The sequence below is a fragment of the Dermacentor silvarum genome, chromosome 1 (genome assembly GCF_013339745.2).
Source record: "Dermacentor silvarum isolate Dsil-2018 chromosome 1, BIME_Dsil_1.4, whole genome shotgun sequence".
NCBI classification, from domain to species: Eukaryota; Metazoa; Arthropoda; class Arachnida; order Ixodida; family Ixodidae; genus Dermacentor; species Dermacentor silvarum.
The window spans coordinates 47,818,942-47,838,606 of record NC_051154.1 but is presented as its reverse complement, the minus strand read 5'-3'; the positions used below and the strand labels follow the sequence as shown (position 1 = coordinate 47,838,606).

General features: G+C 43.8%; 1 protein-coding gene across 3 annotated transcripts in view; it reads right to left on the bottom strand.

The window, feature by feature from the left end:
• LOC119462312 (uncharacterized) overlaps window positions 1–19,665 on the bottom strand; it is a 69,006-nt gene that overhangs the window by 9,772 nt on the left and 39,569 nt on the right. For 2 of the 3 annotated variants that reach the window (XM_049667614.1, XM_037723658.2), the window contains exon 2: window positions 16,452–16,676. In XM_049667614.1, the coding sequence (XP_049523571.1) occupies window positions 16,452–16,659 (208 nt within the window). In that variant the 5' untranslated portion in view covers window positions 16,660–16,676. Of the gene's footprint in view, window positions 1–16,451; window positions 16,677–16,737; window positions 16,936–19,665 lie in introns of those variants that run through there. The other variant, XM_049667610.1, reaches the window with a different exon arrangement.

The following is a 19,665-nucleotide window of genomic DNA, read 5'->3' as shown; positions in this document are numbered from 1 at the left end:
GGGAAAAAAAAAAGAGGAGAAAAAAGAAAGCCGGTGATATTTAGTGGCATTCGTTGCAACGCATGCGTACAAGCGCTATTTCTGCCCAGCTAAAAATTGTGTTACAGAGGTTGCTTATTCAAATGTGGTACTTTCTGGCACTTTCTGGCTGAATAAATAGCAATTCTCTCGTCTGTGTAGGCTATCATTCAGTCAAATCATTGAATGATTTGACTTAGACTGATTGCATTACTTTACTCGCCCTTAAAAATGTATGGAAGGGTGGATCAATGGTGGTGTAAATATTCAAAAATATTCATGCCTTCGATATTACTTCTTCAGTCCCGCTGAGGAAACTTCTCTTCTCCTGTGAAATAGTCTTGTGGTAGCTATCATTGTATATCTTGCAAAGAACTCCAACAAGCAAACAAGAAAGTTACATCAGATCATAAAATAAATGTTTCCCATTCTTGCTTTCGGTTTTGCCTTTCGTTTTCCTCGCTGTAACACCTAATTTCACTCATCTGTTCAGCCCTTCCCTTCGTGCCTCATTCTAAACACGTATAGCCCGCGGTATACGTGGTTATCATTAGACAGCTTTACTCTCACGTACGCAGAAACTTTGCGCACGCAAATATGTAGAACTCTCATGTTTGCGTGCGCAAAGCTTCTGCGCACATGAAACTAAAACTTTCTAATGTGTTTGTCGGCGTTGCACAGCATGTGGGACGTCAGGGTCCTGTGCATGAGGGCTGCCGTAAGTAGCCAAATTCATATACCGGAGCCTTGAAGTACTTCGTATTTTTGCCTCATTGACAGTTTGACAGTTCGCTTCAGCGAAGACGAGGCGCTTGGTTTCTAATTTTGGTTTCACTCAAGTTTCGTAGTTTGTTTATATTGTTTTTTTTCTTTTCTTTCCTAGCGCGCGTCTATCTTTCGAAGCCGGGCGCATTGCCTTGCGAAGCAAATAGTGGCCGCGCACGCCAGATATCGTCCATGCGTGTCGTATACGTATATACGGTGCCGAAGCGTTCCAGTGCGTAAACGCGGTGTTTGCTGGCACGGGGAAGTGCGCATGAAATTTTGCCGCCAGAGAGATTTTGTTGCATTTCGCGGCCCCTTTTTGTGCCTGAGACGCTGCGATGTTTTATGGGCGCATCTATTACGCCGAGTGCACGCAGCGCGTTCTCCAATGCGAGCGGATTCCGATCGTTCTGCGCAGCGACGAGAAGACCTTCGCAATTTTCCGCCATGTCGTAAAGAAAATTGAGCGTTTTGTCTCCCGTGCGCAGTTCGGTGCCGTAAAGCTATTTACCATGGAGGCAAAAGATGAGCTGTGTTCTTGAAGGGGTGTGGCTGTCGACCCACTCTGCAACCTAACGAGACAGTGACGTATGGGCCGATTGTTTAGCTGAGCGCCGTATTTCCTGAGCAACGTCGGCAGGTAGCAGCACAGTAAGGCACGCTTCTAAGCAGTTCTGACGCCGTAATCACTGCGATGGATACATTCGGTTAAAGAAACAAAGGCAAATGCAGCAGTCTCGTTGTAAGGTGCACCGTTGGTATCTGCGATAGACACGAATAGTGATGGGATCGTGTGGATATATATACGCACTTACGACAGCTAAGCACATGATGTCCTTGCCTCAGTATTCTAGAACTCTAACGGGTACCCCGAAACAATGCGCGTACATGTACTATCTTTTACGCTGCCTCGATATTCACTCTCATGTCGCTCCGAGAAAGTTCAAGCCTTTATACAGCCGCCGTGACTATACGCGATGAAAAGTGTGGAAGGTCACCGACGCGGAGGCCGCGGCCACATTGATTGAAGGCAGCCGATGGGGAGACGAACGCACCACCAACTACCTGCACAGAGAAATTTCGAACGTCCACTGGTACTTGGTGCCAAACCAGCGCTAATACCAATCTTCATGGCCCTATAATAGTCTCGCTGCTACACGAAGTATCGCAAACGAATTCTGATCGATCTTCGGACATAACCGAAAACTGATGACCTTCTGTCGGACGGATCACTGCAGGAAACAAGGGCGTAATTCAAGTGGGAAGTATGTTGACAGACTGACGCAGTTATCTTCCTCACTGTGTTCTATTATTCTTTTTTTTTCATTAAACAATATCATTTTCTTTCATTTCTTCTCTATTACAACATGGGAGAAACACGCCTCCCTCCCCCCCCCCCTCCCCCCCCCCCCCACGCACACACACTTTCATAAATTGCTGCCAAATTCAACACATTTCGCAGAATAAGGAAACCCGTTGAGTCAAGGATTAATATCCATGACCTACGCGACACGACAGGATACTCTGTTGGAGGCGTGCCCACCGGGTATAAAGTATAACAATACATGGTTTATTTACATGCTGTTTTTCTTACTGTTTTTAAGGAGGTCCGTCATTTTCTTAGTACGTAAGTCAGTGAGCAAGCGGGAAATAATTTATGCTCCGGGAACAGAGATAAAAAAGTTAGCAAGACTTCATGCATAAAATATCTCGCGAAGCGCTAGGATCACTTGTCTATATACTAGGCTATACTCAATATAAGACGCTCTTCAGTAGCAGACTAGTAGCCTCTCATTACTTCATGTGCCTCACAAAGGACGAAGTAGGCCGGCGTACAAAGTATGTGCTTGCTTTACGTTTGTATTTCGGTACCAAACTCTACTAGCCAGTTCTTACTATATACTTAAAAAAACAATTTGACGTCTGTATCCTTTAACTGGCTTTACTGCAAAATAACCAGTTTGTAAAGTGTGTTTTGAGTCCTCGAGACGACGATATAGGACGGGTTGTATAGTCACTTGGCACGGTATGTCTGGACGCTGAGCATTGTGCGGTACCAGCCGCTCGCACAGTTCTGCAACCATTTTCGTTCGCCACTCGGCGTAAAAACCGAATCGAAAGCGCTTGGCGTCTATAAAGTACCTTACGAAATTTTCTTTCCATAGTTTTGATTTCTCGTATGCATTGAACTTGTTCTCGTTCATTTCTCTGTTCTGTTTCCACCCTCGTTCCTGTTTAACGTGCATGTGTTCCTTTTCGCATTGAAAACTATATGAAGGACACTCGCGGGACTGGCTGGGCGTAACGCATATCATCACGTGGCATAGCTTAAACACATAAAAAAATGCAGCAAGAAAGAGAGAAGGTTTAATGAATGGAAAGGCGGAGAGGGCTGGCCGGTGGAGCGTGTCTCCGGCCTGCAACTCCACACTGCGGTAAAGACGAAGGAAAACACAGGAAAGTAGATGAGCGGATGAGAAAAATCATGATGAAACAATACAATGAGCTACGCACCTGCTGTCTGGTGCAAAAAAAGAAGCAATGAAATTGTTTTACTGTCCACGGTATTGGAAACCGAGTCTGACTGGCCGGAATGGCAGTTTCTTAGCCACTGGACCATAACGCAGTGTCTGGTGGCAGTGTCTCGACAACTCTGACGATTGTCACAACCAAGCCACCTACCCTCTTCTTCCATGAAACATAAAAGTAGCCCATTGCATATTCATCGTGCCACGTGGAAAGGTTATTTCTCGACAACAAAGAATGAGAATAAGAAGACCGCAATGGTGAAAAATCGAAAGAGAAGAGGAGTGCGCACTGGCGCGTGCACTGTTTCAACAGCGCCCGTCCCGACACGAAATGCTGCCGAGGAAAAGAAAGGAATAATTACACGCGGTTGTCTCCGGAGTTGCGATAACCATCGCTGTCACTGCTTCGCACTTAGTGCGAAACCGTTCTTATTGTTTTCATTTCATTTGTTATCATTATTAATATTGTGTGTTTCCTCCTTACGAAAAACGTCACCCATGTTTTCTGTCAAAATTGAACCTCTATCTCTCATCCAGAACTGCCGTTGAGTCCTCAAATGCGATCAGTACGTCTTCCCGTGTAAGTGCTTCGAATCTGCATAGCTTTCCTATGATGCACGAACGTACACTCACTAACAAAGCCATCGAAGGTGCGTGCGACACCGCCTGCGGGTGGCAGGACTCCCAGTTTCTTTGTTCTCCAGTTTCGCTTCAGCAAGTGCTACTTACTTCCTCCCCCCCCCCCCCCCCCCCCTTCCTGTTGACTGGGCGAAGTAGTGGTAGTGCGGTGGCCTTCTCAGAAGAAGTCTTCCATGTTTTTGCGACCAGCCTAATTATATCACTAGTGTCTCCTATTAAGAATAGCAAACGATATATATATATATATATATATATATATATATAAGCAATTGGCAACTACGGCATCGATTCTAGGAACGCTAGAGGAGAGATGTAGTTAGAATTCGCGGAAAGGAATAGGCTCCGAATAATGAATACATTCTTCAGGAAGCGCAGCAACAGGAAGTGGACCTGGAAAAGCCCTAATGGAAAAACAAGGAATGCAATCCCAGCATAGCGCAGGATGTAGAAGTGTTAGGCAGGGTAAAGTGCAGTGACCATAGGTTAGTGAGGTCTAGGATTTCTCTCAATTTGAGGAAAGAAAGAATAAAATTAGTCAAGAAGAAACAGGCCAACCTAGACGCAGTAAGGGTAAAAGCAGACCAATTCAGGCTGGTGCTCGCAAACAAATAAGCAGCTTTAGAACAGGAAGATAAAGACAACATAAAGGTAATGAATGAAACCGTAACTAGGTTAATCTCAGAAGCAGCAATTGAAGTGGGAGGTAAGGCACCAAGGCAACCAGTAGGTAAGCTCTCCCGAGTAACAAAGGACCTAATAAAGAAACGACAAAACATGAAAGTGGCAAACTTAGATAGAATTCGCTGAACTGTCAAAACTGATCAACAAGAAGAAAGTAAGGGATATTCGAAATTATAACGTAGAAAAGATTGAGGAAGCAGTAAAATATGGACGCGTGCAGCATGAAATCAGTGAGAAGGAAACTTGGCATAGGACAAGGCACGATGTATGCACTGAAAGATAAGCAGGGTAATATCATCAGCAATTTCGATGACATAGTAAAAGCAGCGGAAAAATTCTATCCTGACCTGTACACTTCCCAGAGCAGCCAAGCTACTTTCGTTCGAAGTAGTGATGAACCGGATACACAGGCTCCTTCTATAACTAGTGATGAAGTTAGAAGGGCCTTGTAAGACATGACCAGGGGAAAAGCTGCCGGAGAAGATGGAATAGCAGTCTATTTGATCAAAGATGGAGGAGATATCATGCTTTAAAAGCTTGCGGTCCTTTATACGCAATGCCTCATCACTTCAAGTGTACCAGAGAACTGGAAGAACGCCAACATTTTACTAATCCATAAGAAGGGAGACGTTAAAGAATTGAAGAATTATAGACCCATTAGCTTGTTTTTCAGTATTATATAAAAATATTCACCAAGATAATTTCCAATAGAATCAGGGCAACACTTGACTTCAATCAACCAAGAGAACAGGCTGGCTTCAGGAAGGGATATTCTACGATGGATCATATCCATGTCATCAATCAGGTAATCGAGAAATCTGCGGTGTACAATCAACCTCTCTATACAGCTTTCATAGATTATGGAAATGCATTTGATTCAGTAGAGATACCAGCAGTCATAAAGAGAGAGAGAGAGAGAGAAAACATTTATTGTTCATGAGGTGGGGCGACTTCCCCGTAGGGTGGAGCCCTTAGTTCAGGGCCCCATTGGCTCGCGCCACCCCGCGTGCCCGCTGGATCAGCCGTCGCTGCTCTTGCGAGTCTGAGCTGGTCAGTGCAGTCTCCCAGGAGGAAGGTGAAGATGAAGGAATAGGGGACTAGCCAGGAGGGTTTGAGCATTCCCAGGTGCAATGATATACTGTGGGCTTTGCTCCACAGTAGGGACAGCAGTCATAGAGGCATTACGTAACCAAGGAGTACAGGATGTATACATGAATATATTGGCAAATATCTACAAGGATTGCACAGCAACCTTGGTTCTCCACAAGAAAAGTAGAAAGTTACCTGTCAGGAAAGGGGTCAGGCAAGGAGACACAATCTCTCCAATGCTATTCACGGCATACTTAGATGTATTCAAGCCAAGAGGAAGTATTCAAGCCAAGAAGAAGTATTCAATATTTATTCGACTGGGAAGGCTTAGGAGTGAGGATCAACGGCGAATATCTCAGCAACCTTCGGTTTGCTGGTGACATTGTCCTATTCAGCAACAATGGGGACGAATTACCACAAATGATTGAGGACCTTTAACGAGAAAGTGTACCCCCGCAATACGTACAGCACCCCCGCATTACGCGTGGGGTGCTGTACCATTGAGCTACTGCGACGACTGTTTTCAACGTCCACACTCTTGGGCATACCAGGTGTTTCTGCGAAGATGTTAAGCAAATTTTTTAAAATCGCCTGTGGCAAATAGCACAATTCTGGTCCTTGAGCTGATCCCCTCGAAGAGGTGGACATTACTTGCACGAGTAATCTGAATGTGTGACCAAATAATTATCAAAAATTCATTCGTTCAGTTTTCAACTAATTGCCTTACGGCCATTGCAATTTACAAATTGCAGCCGGAGAAAGTTCAAGGCATATCCACTTGAAAAAAAGTTCTCAGGATGAAACTGTTTTCGAGATATGCGCCATCAAACTTGCGGTAAAAATGCCCTGTCATTCTTCCAAATTTTACAGCGAAGCTGTCTATATGGCTAGGATCCCAGGACGTTTTTCGTGTCCGTCGAGAGAAAACTACCATCATCAATGGCTCATACCCCCGTAAGGCAGAGGCTACAAGCACTCAGCCATCCGGCCCTGAGAAAGTGGATGCCCAGCGCAGCTGTTGAAAACCACCACTACAACTGCTGAGGGGGGTATGCAATGTTTTATTGCTTTAGAGTAACAGTAGTATATATTGCTACGTTGGAGTAATGGGTCCGTACCACCGTAAGGCAGAGGCCACACGCACTCAGCGAAGTGAAGCGAACAGTGCATGCGTTCTTCGGAATTACGCGTACAACATACAGAACAGCACACGTTTAAATAAAGAACAAGCATCCGAACCACATAATCGACGATAAGGCGCTCGTGATAGCAATGCGAAGCACGGAGCGCTCCCCGCATACGTTTCGCGGTAAAGATTACTGTTGCGCAAGCTGCCGCGGCGGCGCCAGCTTTCGACGTGGGGTGTGACGTCCCTAGCCTTTCGTATATAAAATAACCAGCCTATAGCAACTGATTTCGATGTTGTTGGAGCACCGCTATGGGCGGCGGCGTGCTGTCAAATTTATCATTACTCCTATTCCTACCATTACTCTAAAATAGCACTACGACCATTACTCTAAAGCCATAAAGCATCACATGACCTCCTCAGCAGTTGTAGTGGTGTTTTTTTTTTTTTTAAATTGAGGTTTTACGTGCCAAAACCACGATCTGATTATGAGGCACGCCGTAGTGGGGGACTCCGGAAATTCGGACCACCTGGGGTTCTTTAACCTGCACCTAAAATCTAAGTACACGGGTGTTTTCGCATTTCGCCCCCATCGAAATGCGGCCGCCGTGGCCGGGATTCGATCCCGCGACGTCGTGCTCAGCAGCCCAACACCATAGCCACTCAGCAAGCACGGCGAGTGTAGTGGTGGTTTTGAACATCTTAGCTGGACATCCACTTTCGCAGGGCCGCGATGGCGAGTATATTTTACCAAAACGCCGTTTTATGCAGTGAAGCAGAAAAGTAACTGAACCGCCAATGTATTTCTTCACAAAGTTCGGGAATTAACATTTAGAAACAGGTGTCATCTTGAGAATTCGTTTCAAGGGCATCCGCCTTGTAAACTCCCAGGCTACAATTTTGAAATTGCAGTGTGTGCCATCCGTTAAAAACCTAATTGGTGGATTTTTGTTAATTATTCGATTGCACATTCAGATTACTCTTTCAAGTAATGTCCGTCTCTTCGAGGGGACCAGCTCAAAGACTAGAGCTGCGCTATCTGCCACAGGCTGTTTTTAAAAATTGCTTAAGATCGCAGCAACACCTGGGCATGCCCAAGAATGTGGACACGAGAACAGCCGTTGCCGTGTGCAGTTAATTAATAAATTTATTTATTCATTTTTAAATCTTTTTTCTTTCCGGGGGGGGGGAGGGGGAGGGTCTTTGTTTAATTTTTGCTCTTGTGTCTACCTGTCATCTTTATGATATTAAATACCCTTTACCCCCTTACCCCAGTACAGGGTAGCCATCCGGCCTATGCACTGGCTAATCTCCCTGTCTTTCCATCCCTCCCTGGCTTACTCTTCTTCTCCTATACAACAAATCCAACATATTCGACAGACTGAATACGGTCTCTTTCTTTTCCATTTTAGTAAGTTTATAGCGTGTAGTGCTGCAGGCCTAACGTACTGGCTGGAAGAAACGTGGGGGGAAAAGTGCGCATATCCGAGGCAATTAACTACATGCAGGATATGATGACATGGTGTTTTCCGGTGTTCTATGAACTAACGCAGTAGTCACTGTCGATTGCGTACTGCAGCAGAACATCTTTCTGCTACGGGAATAGGCGAGTAAACAGGAGACCGAGCCAGACGAACTGTTATTGTAACGTTGCATTATTGTCGACATGAGGTGTTGCGATACCGTTATTTCACAAGCGACAGTGCTTCTGCGATACAGGAATTCAACGTAAACGATGTTTCGCTGTGTTGCAAGCATTGCTAATACGTTCGCAAGGCAACATTCCATTAATCTTTATATGACACATTCGTATAACGTTGCTAAAGAGTGTGTCTATATTAATATACAATACAACATTGCAAATAACACTCTGCAACGTCACATTCTATGTTGCTTTATCTATGCAAAAAAAGCGTTGCTACTAAGTTAGCGATAGTTGCAGGAAAATGCAAGCATGTTTGCGCATACCACATTCCAGAGTTCATTATTTCTTGTAATTTTGTGATGAACACTGCAGTAACAGATATTTGCAGGTGAGTATTTTACACTGCACTTGGCCTAAAGCCAGTATTTGTTGCCTTAACCTTCATATTTAGAAAGCTTTGGTCGTGAAGAATTATGTGCTGACACATGCAGGGCCGTTCTTAAAAAGGGATGCGCGTTAGTGGAAACATATTTTTGAATAGAGCTTAAGCGCTACGATGGCTTTTTTTGTTTCTGTACTACTGCGGACAATAGATGAGCGATCAGACATCACAGTTTTGCAAATTAACTAAAATTGTTTAATTAACTTTTAGTTACTGAATTTAAGGCCCACGTTACAGTGACAGTCTTGAAGGGAGTCGCTGCACAAATTACGCAGTTTTAATTAAAGCAGCCAGCCGTTGCTGAGGTGCTGCGGACAATTTTCCCCCTTCCTTCGCTGAGATTCTAAAATCGGGCGCACTAGAAGCATTCGGAAGCGATGCAATCGTGATGCTTCACGCCTCGTTTAGTTTCTTTGAGCCAACAAGTTCACCGCGCTACCGTTCCACGTGTTTTATCACGCGAAGCACATCTCGGTGCATCGGCCGGCGTGAGACTGTCGCTTACGACACGAGCGCGCGACGATGAATTAGAGGTTCTGGGAACTGTAAAACCCATCGCAGTGAGTGAGCTGCTTTGCGTCACGACAACGTCAAGCATCACGTGGGCGCGGTCGCGTCTTGCTCTCTCTGTGCGCCCAGTTTATCTCAAGAACGGCTCGCTTGCTTCCAATCGCGCGAATAGTTTTAGTGTCCCGCGGCGCCCTCTGGCAATACCGCCATTTTAATATGGGCATCGGAACAGTAATTGAAATTTAATAAATTTTGGTCAATTAATGAGCAGACTGCGGCTTCTACTCGCCCAAATAATGACCTATGTCTAGACGGGACCAGCAGTAAAGAAAGAATCCTTGTATAGTGGTCAAGTCTTGAAAAATCGCCCGGTTCACAAAATATAAACACACAACAGAGAGAGAGAGAGAAACGGTGTGGGAAAGGCAGGGAGGTTAACCCGAAAAGATTCTGGTTTGCTACCCTGCACTGGGGGAAGGGTAAGGGGAAAAATGACGGAAAGAATAGCGGTGAAAAAAAAAGCAAAGTAACGAAAAAAATTTAAGAAATAGAAAGAAAGAAAACAGACTTTACCAGATGTGCGTTATGAAACAAAACAACTTAAAATACAACGGAAAACAGGGACAAAAAAAAAAAAAAACCTGAGGCTAAATATTTACACAGGATACCGCTATAACAGAATAACCATAGTACTTATGTGACTGGACTTTGTGTTACTGTGGTTTCGAGGTTACTTTTAGTTTTTGTGCGTTTAGGTGATTTATTTTTTATATATCTATGTTAAAAGGAGTAGCTGGCGGCAATCAAAGCTGACAACATCTCTTAAGTGCTATACAATAAAAAAAAAGTCTATCTTTCCACAAATGTACTATTACGCGGCTTGAACGCAGCTTCCTAGAGTAAAACGTTTATTCTGGGACCCTGTGTAGTTTTTTGGGCCTTTTACCAAGCTTAGCTCGTTCAATAAACTATAACAAGTGGCCGCATGCAAATTATTACGTAATGTATCCACTGCACAGTTCTTCTATTCGGTTACACTTAGGAGACGTGACGGAACGCCATAGAGATTGTTTACGGATGTCGCTACCTCGTGCGTACGCCGGCGTCACACCTCTGTGTCGGTGCGGTTGTTGTAAAGAAAATGCTGGCGACGGTTCGCGTAGCTGGCTTGATTTGTTCGCTTACGATATTGCACCACTCTTTCTCGTGAGTTTAAGTTAGCGTAAAGACTCGCTGACATCTCGGTTCGCCAATTTGTCTTCTGAAAACCAGAAAGAAAGAAAAAGAAATTGCTAGCGTTTGTATATTGTGCAGCATATGTGCATCTTTACCACCTTTTGACCCTTTTCGTTGCATATGGATTAAAAAATCGGTCATCTGCCTCACTCGCCCAGCTAAACAAAGTTGGTTAGAAAAAATATTGCGTGTCTTTTGATCTCTTAACAAACTCGTTCACGCTTGGCTAAATGCCAGTCAGTTTCTTGTATTATTATTTTTTTTAATTCTCGTCGCACGCTATATGCCCTGCCCTCTAGAGTCTCTAATTTCCTTTTCTCGGCCCCCATGTTGCCTGGGCGAAGTAGTGATAGTGCGGTGGCGTTCTCAGAGGAAGTCTCGGATGTTTTTGCGATCAGTCTAATGATGTTCCTAGTTTCTCCTATTAAGAATAGCAAAAGAAATATATATATATATATATATATATATATATATATACACGAGAAGAAGAAGGGCAAGCGTAGGGAAAGTTATCTGATGTTATTATCTGTTATTTGCAAGTGCGCAGAAAAGTGATTGTTTTAAAGCAACACGCGGAGATTTGCACAGCTTGCTTTGCAAAAATGGACACACCATTTGTACTTTCCGCAATTATTGTTTCATTGCATTCTGAACTGGCAATCCAAAAACACAGGAGCGGGCTTATGATCTGATTTTTGATGACCGTGCTTGTGGGCATAAATTGCCGTGCTAGCTTTGAAACTCGGTAATTTTTCACTATATGCTCCGTTTCACTGTGAGCAGCCAATGCTACGGAAGCTACGCAAGCAGTCCGATTATGAAGTCTCACTCCGCGCGTTTCGCAGATGTTTTTAATCTGCGATGATTTATACGGGAATAACTACCATCATATATTACAACTACAACTTGCGGACGTAAGGTTACGTCAAATTACACACACGTACACGATGTTTTGGTCGCGAGTGTGAGCGATGCCCCTCCGTTTGTTCGGTGGTAAACTATAGGTTTATATCTGCGTAGCCTTCCAAGCAATAATTACGTCATATGTTGCGACATAAAAGTATAAGGCATAATGTTAGATCAAATTACATTACACTTACCGATATAATTATTTCATATGCGACGAAATATTTCCGATCACGAAGGCGCGAAGTTAGAGAAGTCTCTCTATCCTTCGTGACGTTGCCTGCTATGTATGAAACGAAGTGCGTGTATGTATTATTTTTATTTTATTTTTTATGTCAATATGCAATAGGCCCTACTCTGGCCCACGAATGAGTGGATTCATAACAAAAGTATCAGCAAGAATGGGTACAGTAGACACAGGCGCAATAGCAAGCAAGCAGAAAGAACAGACACTGATAAAGCATCATCACACAATTAAAGCGCGAAATAAATTTGTTATACAAATGCCTATGCAACCATGAGTAGACATACACGACCATGATGTAAGGATTGTTGCAAAAAGTTCTACATAACGATAAAAATTGTGGTCGAGGTTATAGCAAACAACCAACTTAATTCAAGAATTCAAGCGCTTAGGGAAAATTTTACATTTCAAAAACTGATCTTGAAATAAAATTTCAATCGGAAATGGTCCGCTGGAGAAAAGTGTGCTTAAATGAATTCGTCCTGGCGAAAATTGGCTTTAACGTATGCTCCTGTGCGTGTCGAATTCTTCGTGTCGTTAAACGGACAAGATATTATGAATAGGTAGTATCTCTAATTGGCTGTTGCATATCTTATGAAAAAAATGAAAAAAAAAAAGTCAGGTAATTGTTCGACGAAGCTTTAAGGTAGAAACGTTATTGTCCTTAAGAGGTGATTGAGTCAAATCTCTTGTATTTCAGAAAAACAAAAAAACAAATCTTTGCCTTTCTTTGGATACCATTTATATAGCTGCTGAGTATCCTTTTCGGTGTGTTGTTCCAAAATCTCCGAAGCGTACTCTGATCTTACCTAACAAGTGGCTTGTACGTTTCTTAAAAACATAATTCACCAAATGCGGCAGCGCAAACGCCCGGAATACTTAATAAACATGTCAAATCATTAAGTCACTCGTAGATATCTCATTTGAAAACTTCATTGATTTTGATATTTGGTGTTTCTATTAGAATAGACTTGGAATATTTTTTTTTTCACGTAATTCTTACAAGTACAGTTTTGTCGCTGTTCAAAAGCATATCCCAGCCTTCACAGCATCCTTCCACTTCCGAAAGTGCTCTCTGCAGGCCATCATGGTCACCTCTGTGATAGCCTTAAATATCATGCAGTTATCTGTTAATAATTTTATTGAAACCGACTTTGAAACTGCATATACCAAGTCATTTATATATACTAAGAAAAGTAATCACCCTAGAACACTGCCCTGCGGTGCTCCAGAAGTGACCACTAGAAATTGTGAAACGGCATCATTCACATCCACATACTGTGTTCTGATCCCTAAATATACTTTTACCCATTTAGTAATGTATATTTGAATCAGTGCATTCCACTTTATTAATCAGTGTAGTGTGCGGCGCATTGTCGAAACCCTTGGTGAAATCTAAAGAAGATTACGTCCAGTTCCAAAGAAATGTCAAGTATTATTATTATTATTATTATTTGATTTGTACACATATACACACAAGGACATAAATGAATTAAGGAGGTATACAGGGAAAAAGTCACGAACAGTAGTTACCAGTTCGGTGGTAGTAGACATTCCTTATCCTAAGCGCTTCTCGGTAAACATTCCTTTAGTTAAGAGTGTTTAGTTAAAGGTAGCAGACATTACTTTAGAAAAGGAATATCTGCCGGGTGTGCGAAGGTATATGAGAACCATATGACAACAATAGAAAAACTGAAGCCGACCAGTAGTGAAGTCATGTCGTCTTAAATAAATCCTAAGACTAGTACCACTTTCGAGAAATCTGTCCCCAAACTCTGCCAAAAACATGCGTTGGCGCTCCAGTTCAGATCGTCTAGAACTGCTAGATGCGTGAACGCTTTTAAGGAAAAGTTAGCTGGAACGTCATTGCATTTAGTAGCACATTTTCAGAATGGATATCTCAAAGGTGGTGGTGGTCATAGAAGTTTTGCTAAGCAGGCATGATTTAACAACTGCCCAGCTTCAATTTCGCTAATGCAACATGTGACTTAAAGTGAATAAATCAAATCAAGTTCTTTATTGTTTTTATTTTCTTGAAATGCGAGAAGTTGCAAAAAACTGCACCCAGAAGCATCTCTGACTAATTGAAAAGTTAACTAATCAAGTCTCTTAATTAGCTACAACCTACAACCGTACAACAAAAAAGTTTTAGACAATCTCTTCGAAATAATTTTTTTTAAAAAAGGTCATACTACATATGATGTAAAATAAAAACCATTCTTGAGAGCATTCTCGAGCAAAAAAGCAAAGAGCAACGTTTGGTGAAGTGGTCGATAGCGACAATGCATGCAAAAAAATATAATAATTTATGCGCGCCACGTGTTTGCGTGTATGACGTTTCTCGCGCTACGTTTGGACCAATGCCCAATTAAGAGAGGTTGAATTACTACAGAGGACGTACAAAACTCGTAAAAACTAAACAACTGCGTCATCAGCCATAGGTGCTTCAGGGCCGACCTCATGCGGCTCTGAAATACCTTTCGTTGAAGGAGGGTCTTTCCTTTTCTTCTCTCTCTCTCTCTTTCTTTCTTTCTTTTTTTTGTTTCTTTTTGATTGTTTGTTTGTTTGTTCTTTGATATCTGTGAATCATATTGGGGGTCGGCATGATGAAAGATTCCGGCTACTGCTTTATTCTTATTTAACCAAAAACGTAATTATACGTTAGCTGTTTAAAAAAGAAAGAAAAATACGGTGGAAGCAATAAGTAGTTTGAGCTCCAATTTCCACGTAGTCTAAATGTGCACAATAGACACACACACACGCACAGAAAAAAAAATAGATGAGCGCAATTTTCTTGTGGGCAGTGACCCTATAAGTTATCTGCGAATAGTGCTGTGCAAAATTTGCAGATAAATAAACACGCCGTTCTACCAGATAGACGTATTCGTCTCGTTGACCATTGCTCTACAGGAGTGATGTATTGTTTATCCCACTGCAACGAAGGTGGGGGGGGGGGGGGGGGGGTTCACGATGACTTCATCCTGTCAATGACAACATTGTGTCCGAATCAAATGCAAATACTCGAGACAAACGACCTCGCAATATCAAACAGAATGTCGAATATTTTATCATTTCTGAAAAAAAAGTGTAATATAAAGTTTATGTCGAATTCGTTTTGTAAACAAATGATATTTGACACATGGATGTAATACCGTTCGCAGTTGAAGCTGCTGCCAACTAGGAAGTGAGAAGCAACTGGTTTTAGTTATCTGAGGCGTCATGGTAATAGCAGTAATGAAACAAATGAACAGCACTTCACTAGATGCACCTTTCTTAAAAACATTTTTGAAGGGTAGAAGTGTGATAAGATCGCGTCACACATTTGTTTAAAGGGTCGCAAACATGGTGAGATTGATGAAATAATAAATCGAGACAGTAAACTCATGTATAGATTGCCTAACAGCGAGCCATTCTTACTTAATCACTGGAAACTATTGAGCGAAGTTATCTGCCCCGTGCAGCAACTGGTGTCACCGCGCTGTAACCGCAGCAAGATCATTCGGAACATTGCTCACTTCCATCGCTCTCTATCCATCGAGCCTCCATTATGTCTTGCTGTCCCTTATATTTGTAAGAAACGAATGTTCGACAATTTCGAATAGCGAATTTTCGAATAAAATACGAATCGAATAGCAGATACTATTCGATTCGTATTCGAAATTTCGAATATTCGAATATTCGCACAGCCTTATTTTAATCCTTTTTCCGACATTCAAAGTAGAAAACCTGATTTTTTTCTGATTAACCTTCTTGCCTTTCCTTTGTTTATTTCTCTCTCTTGGCGCTCTTTGGCCACAGCTGGGATTGCGCCAATAAACTTCATTAATCATCATCATCATCATCTCTCTCTCTCTCTAGCTATTACACTTCAGGGCGTATTCTTCTTCTTCTTCTTCTTCTTCTTCGTCTTCTTCTTCTTCTTCTTCTTCTTCTTCTTCTTCTTCTTCTTCTTCTTCTTATTATTATTATTATTATTATTATTATTATTATTATTATTATTATTATTTGAAGTTCGCTCAAAGACCATCATCGCTAGCAGCAATGATGGTAATGAGCAAGATGAGCAGGAGGAGATACTTCTTTTAATTTTGTTACTCAAGTTAGCCAAACGTTCTGTCTCTTGGTTTAGAGACAGGCGCCGCCGAAATGTTCAGCATTGGCGTTCCCCGTAGTACTTCTCCAGAGGGTCTCTTCTAGCGTCTGGGGACAATACCATGTGGAACGCCAATGCATTTTGCTGCACGTTTTAAGGATGAAAATTTTGAATTGGCACTTGTGTCTTCTTGATAAAAGGTGGTGCCTTGAAATTATACAGTTGCCACGTGAGCCCTCAACCTACGAGATAAAGTGTTCCATTAGTGAATTCTAGTGCATTAGGTTGGCGATCAGTCCGTACCATTGAGTTATCGATGTCAGCCGCCGCTGTCACTTCGTTTCCGAATACGTATTTTCACCTCTTGATAGCAGGCCTTGAGGTTAAGCTCAAAAAGAGAACGTTAGCTGTCCATCGTCTCCACTGCACCGGTGTCAAGCGCTCCTGCAACATCTTCGCACAATCAGGTGTAACGCGGGCGACACAACCGAGCGCGAAGAGCGGCGACAGCGACGAGGAGTGCGCTCACCTGTCATGCAGAGCGTGGCCCCTGCGAGGCTGAAGGGCCACGATGCCTGCTCGTGGCTGCAGTGGTAGGTGCGCACCATGGCCACGTAGAGCACGCCGCTGGCGCGAAAGAAGCCCAGCACGAACATGTTGATCCAGAAGACAGCCGCCACGATGATCACACCGTGTATCTGCCGCGCACGCACCGCGGGCTTGCGCGACAGACCCATGGCTGCTCCGGCTGGCGCTGCAGGTGAGAGGAGAAACGCTGCCTCAGGCACCGTCGGACCAAGGGCACGCAATCGCACCGCGTCGCGGACGCCGCTGGTGTGAGACTAGGTCCGCGGGGGATGATGCGCGCTCTCTGCCGACTTCGCTGTGCCGGACGATGATGAGGCATGTATGTGATCGTCGCCACAGGGAGAAAGCTCCAACCGACAGTCGCGCGCGCGCACCCTCACCTCTTGGCAGCAGCTGCCTCTCTGCCAGTCGTGAGACCCACGGACCGAAGCTCCCTCTCAGCTCTTGTTCTTATTTTTTTTCTTTCTCCAAGTCGGGCTCTCCTCTCCTACGACAAAAAGCCGTCGCCTGGCTCACCTGGTGAAAGGGTAGGAGGGGCGGAGAGGTGCCGCACCCTTTCAGAATTATTCTTTTTTATCAACGAACGGAAGCTTTCGCAATGAAATGTCAGCGCGAACAAATAGGAGCACCGCTGCAGCGCCCGAACACTGCTCGAGCCTTGCTTCTCTCACTCTCCCTTTGGGTCGTTGCATCAGTAGTGGTGCTGGCACGATCAGGGCGATAAGGACGGCTGCGCTGTTGCTGTGCGTGCGCGTGTGCGCGCGGCTGCGCACGGGTACGCCGGCCATTAACGCGCTAAAGATATTAATCACCGGCAAAGCCAGATAAACGTGGCTGAGATTTCACGCTGCGAAGGCAGAGTCTGTAATAGCACACCGCAACACGTTAGCCACAGAATCCTATTGCAGTTCATGGAGATGGTGGCTACAGACAAGATTGCGATAACCGTGGCGACTGGAAGCCGAAGCTCTCAAGTTTCAGCAGACGCATTGCATCTGTTCAGCAGCCGCTGTTCGTTGCACATGACTCCTTCACAAGCATAGTATCACACGCACACGCACGCACATGCACGCACACGCACGCACGCACGCACGCACGCACGCACGCACGCACACACACACACACACACACACACACACACACAACACACACCACACACACACACACACACACACACACACACACACACACACACACACACACACACACACACACACACACACGCATGCACGCTAAATAAAAAAGGAGGCTAAATATAACTGTAAAGATATGTTATGAAGTTATGATAGACATTCAAAGAAAATAAGAATAGCAACCATTTTATACAAAATCCGTTAAATTTTTTTAATGTCAGAGACCACGACATGGCGAAGCAACAACGTGAACGACCGGCGATTCCCGTGGTACGTGGAGGGACTTTAGTAGGCGCTTGAAATGCGCCGCGATGGAAACGGAAAGGTAGAGAGCATAGGCAGGGAGGGAAAGGGGGAGCTCGTGACATAAACGTGACATAGGCTGTCGGCTTCAACATCGAAGAAGGTAGGGAAGGAATGTTCATTGCGGGCGCTGGTCGAGTAAATGGAAGAGAGTTTCTTTTGCGGGGAGGGTGTCTCTTCTTCTCGCGCCATCGCTCGCAATGTTTTTATTTGCTTGTCTCTGCTAGTAATAAATGGTTTTGAAAAAAAAAAATCTTGCGATAGGATGCTCCCAAGACGTTGCTTCACAACTTTCAGTGCACATAAAAAATTATGCAGGCCCCACACATCGCGGCAATCGATGTTATGCGAAGAACTTTGCAAGTAGTTGGTTGTACAGCGTCGTCTGGTTTTCTGCAAAGCGTTGCCAGACGGACGATTATGTTTGTGTAAGGTGAGCAACTAAAGCCATGACGACGTTGACGACGATATAGTATATATGACGTCTGCAATGGCATGACGACTGATTTGTTGTACTCCGACGAAGAAACGTTATGGCGCTGTGCCGCACAGCTCACGACATAAACCTTATGCAATGTTTATGTTTATTCAGTACACCATTCACAAGCTATGCCGAAGTGCAACCACCAAATCAGGCGTATGCGCAGTGTGAGACATGGACGCAGCGATGTGACGATGCCTAAGCTGATGCTTATCAAGGGAATAATGGCGATGAGAGGAGAGCCATTTTTAAATGTGATCTACAACTTTCGTATTGGCACTTCCTTGGTGAAGCCAATATTTAAAAACTTAGGCAACTAGTTTATGCTAATTAATTGACTTTGCAAAACGAAAAAAAAAAATACCGCAGACTAGGACACGCGATCCTCAACCCCACTGAGTTAGTTTGAGCTTCCTAGCACACTCCGTCGTTTTTAAAACATTGGCTACTTTTAGCTGGGACACACTGTATACAGCTCCGGTGGTCATCCAGCTTCACGGAGTGGAATGGCACTAATTTTTTTTATTTTCTATCCTGCTTTTCGCTTTTTGCTATACTGGCTTCGTTTAAATTCTTTAAGTTCGGTGCTGGTTGATATCTCAGCTGCCAAGCGTCAGCCAATCATTGCTGTTATTCTATGCGTCACGTTTACATTTTCGAACAACAAAAGGGACTAGAGACGGTGGAACTACAACACAAGCACTTACTCGCAATTGAAGAGTGTTATTGAAAAAAAACTTCACATATATACAGATGAGATCACGAATGACGGAGCAGCGCTATGAAGAACCTAACCTAGTAAACCGAAGGACAAACGTACATATACGTTTGCAGGCGATAAGTTCAAATTTCTTATATTGTATCATGGCAGAAGGATGGCTCACGTAGACATCTCCTCTTTTCCGATATTAAGGCCTCTACTAATTTTCGCGTGAGCAGGTTATTAATGCGAAAGCATTATATGCCCCATTACGCAAAAAATAGGTCGTAGTCGGCGTGACCGAAATATGGTACCAGAAATGGGCGACGGCGCAAAGAGTAAAAACATGGCCATGAAATGCTCGGATTGCCGTCAAATTTCTCAGGGAGGTTCCTGTAAACAATGTAAATAAATGGCTTCGATAAGAAAACTTGGTACATTTTGGTCTGGGTGGGTATGGAACCAGGGCCACCGGGGTGCGAGACGAGCACGCACCCCGGACGCCACGGCGGCTTCACGGTTCCGGCTCAATGAAGGT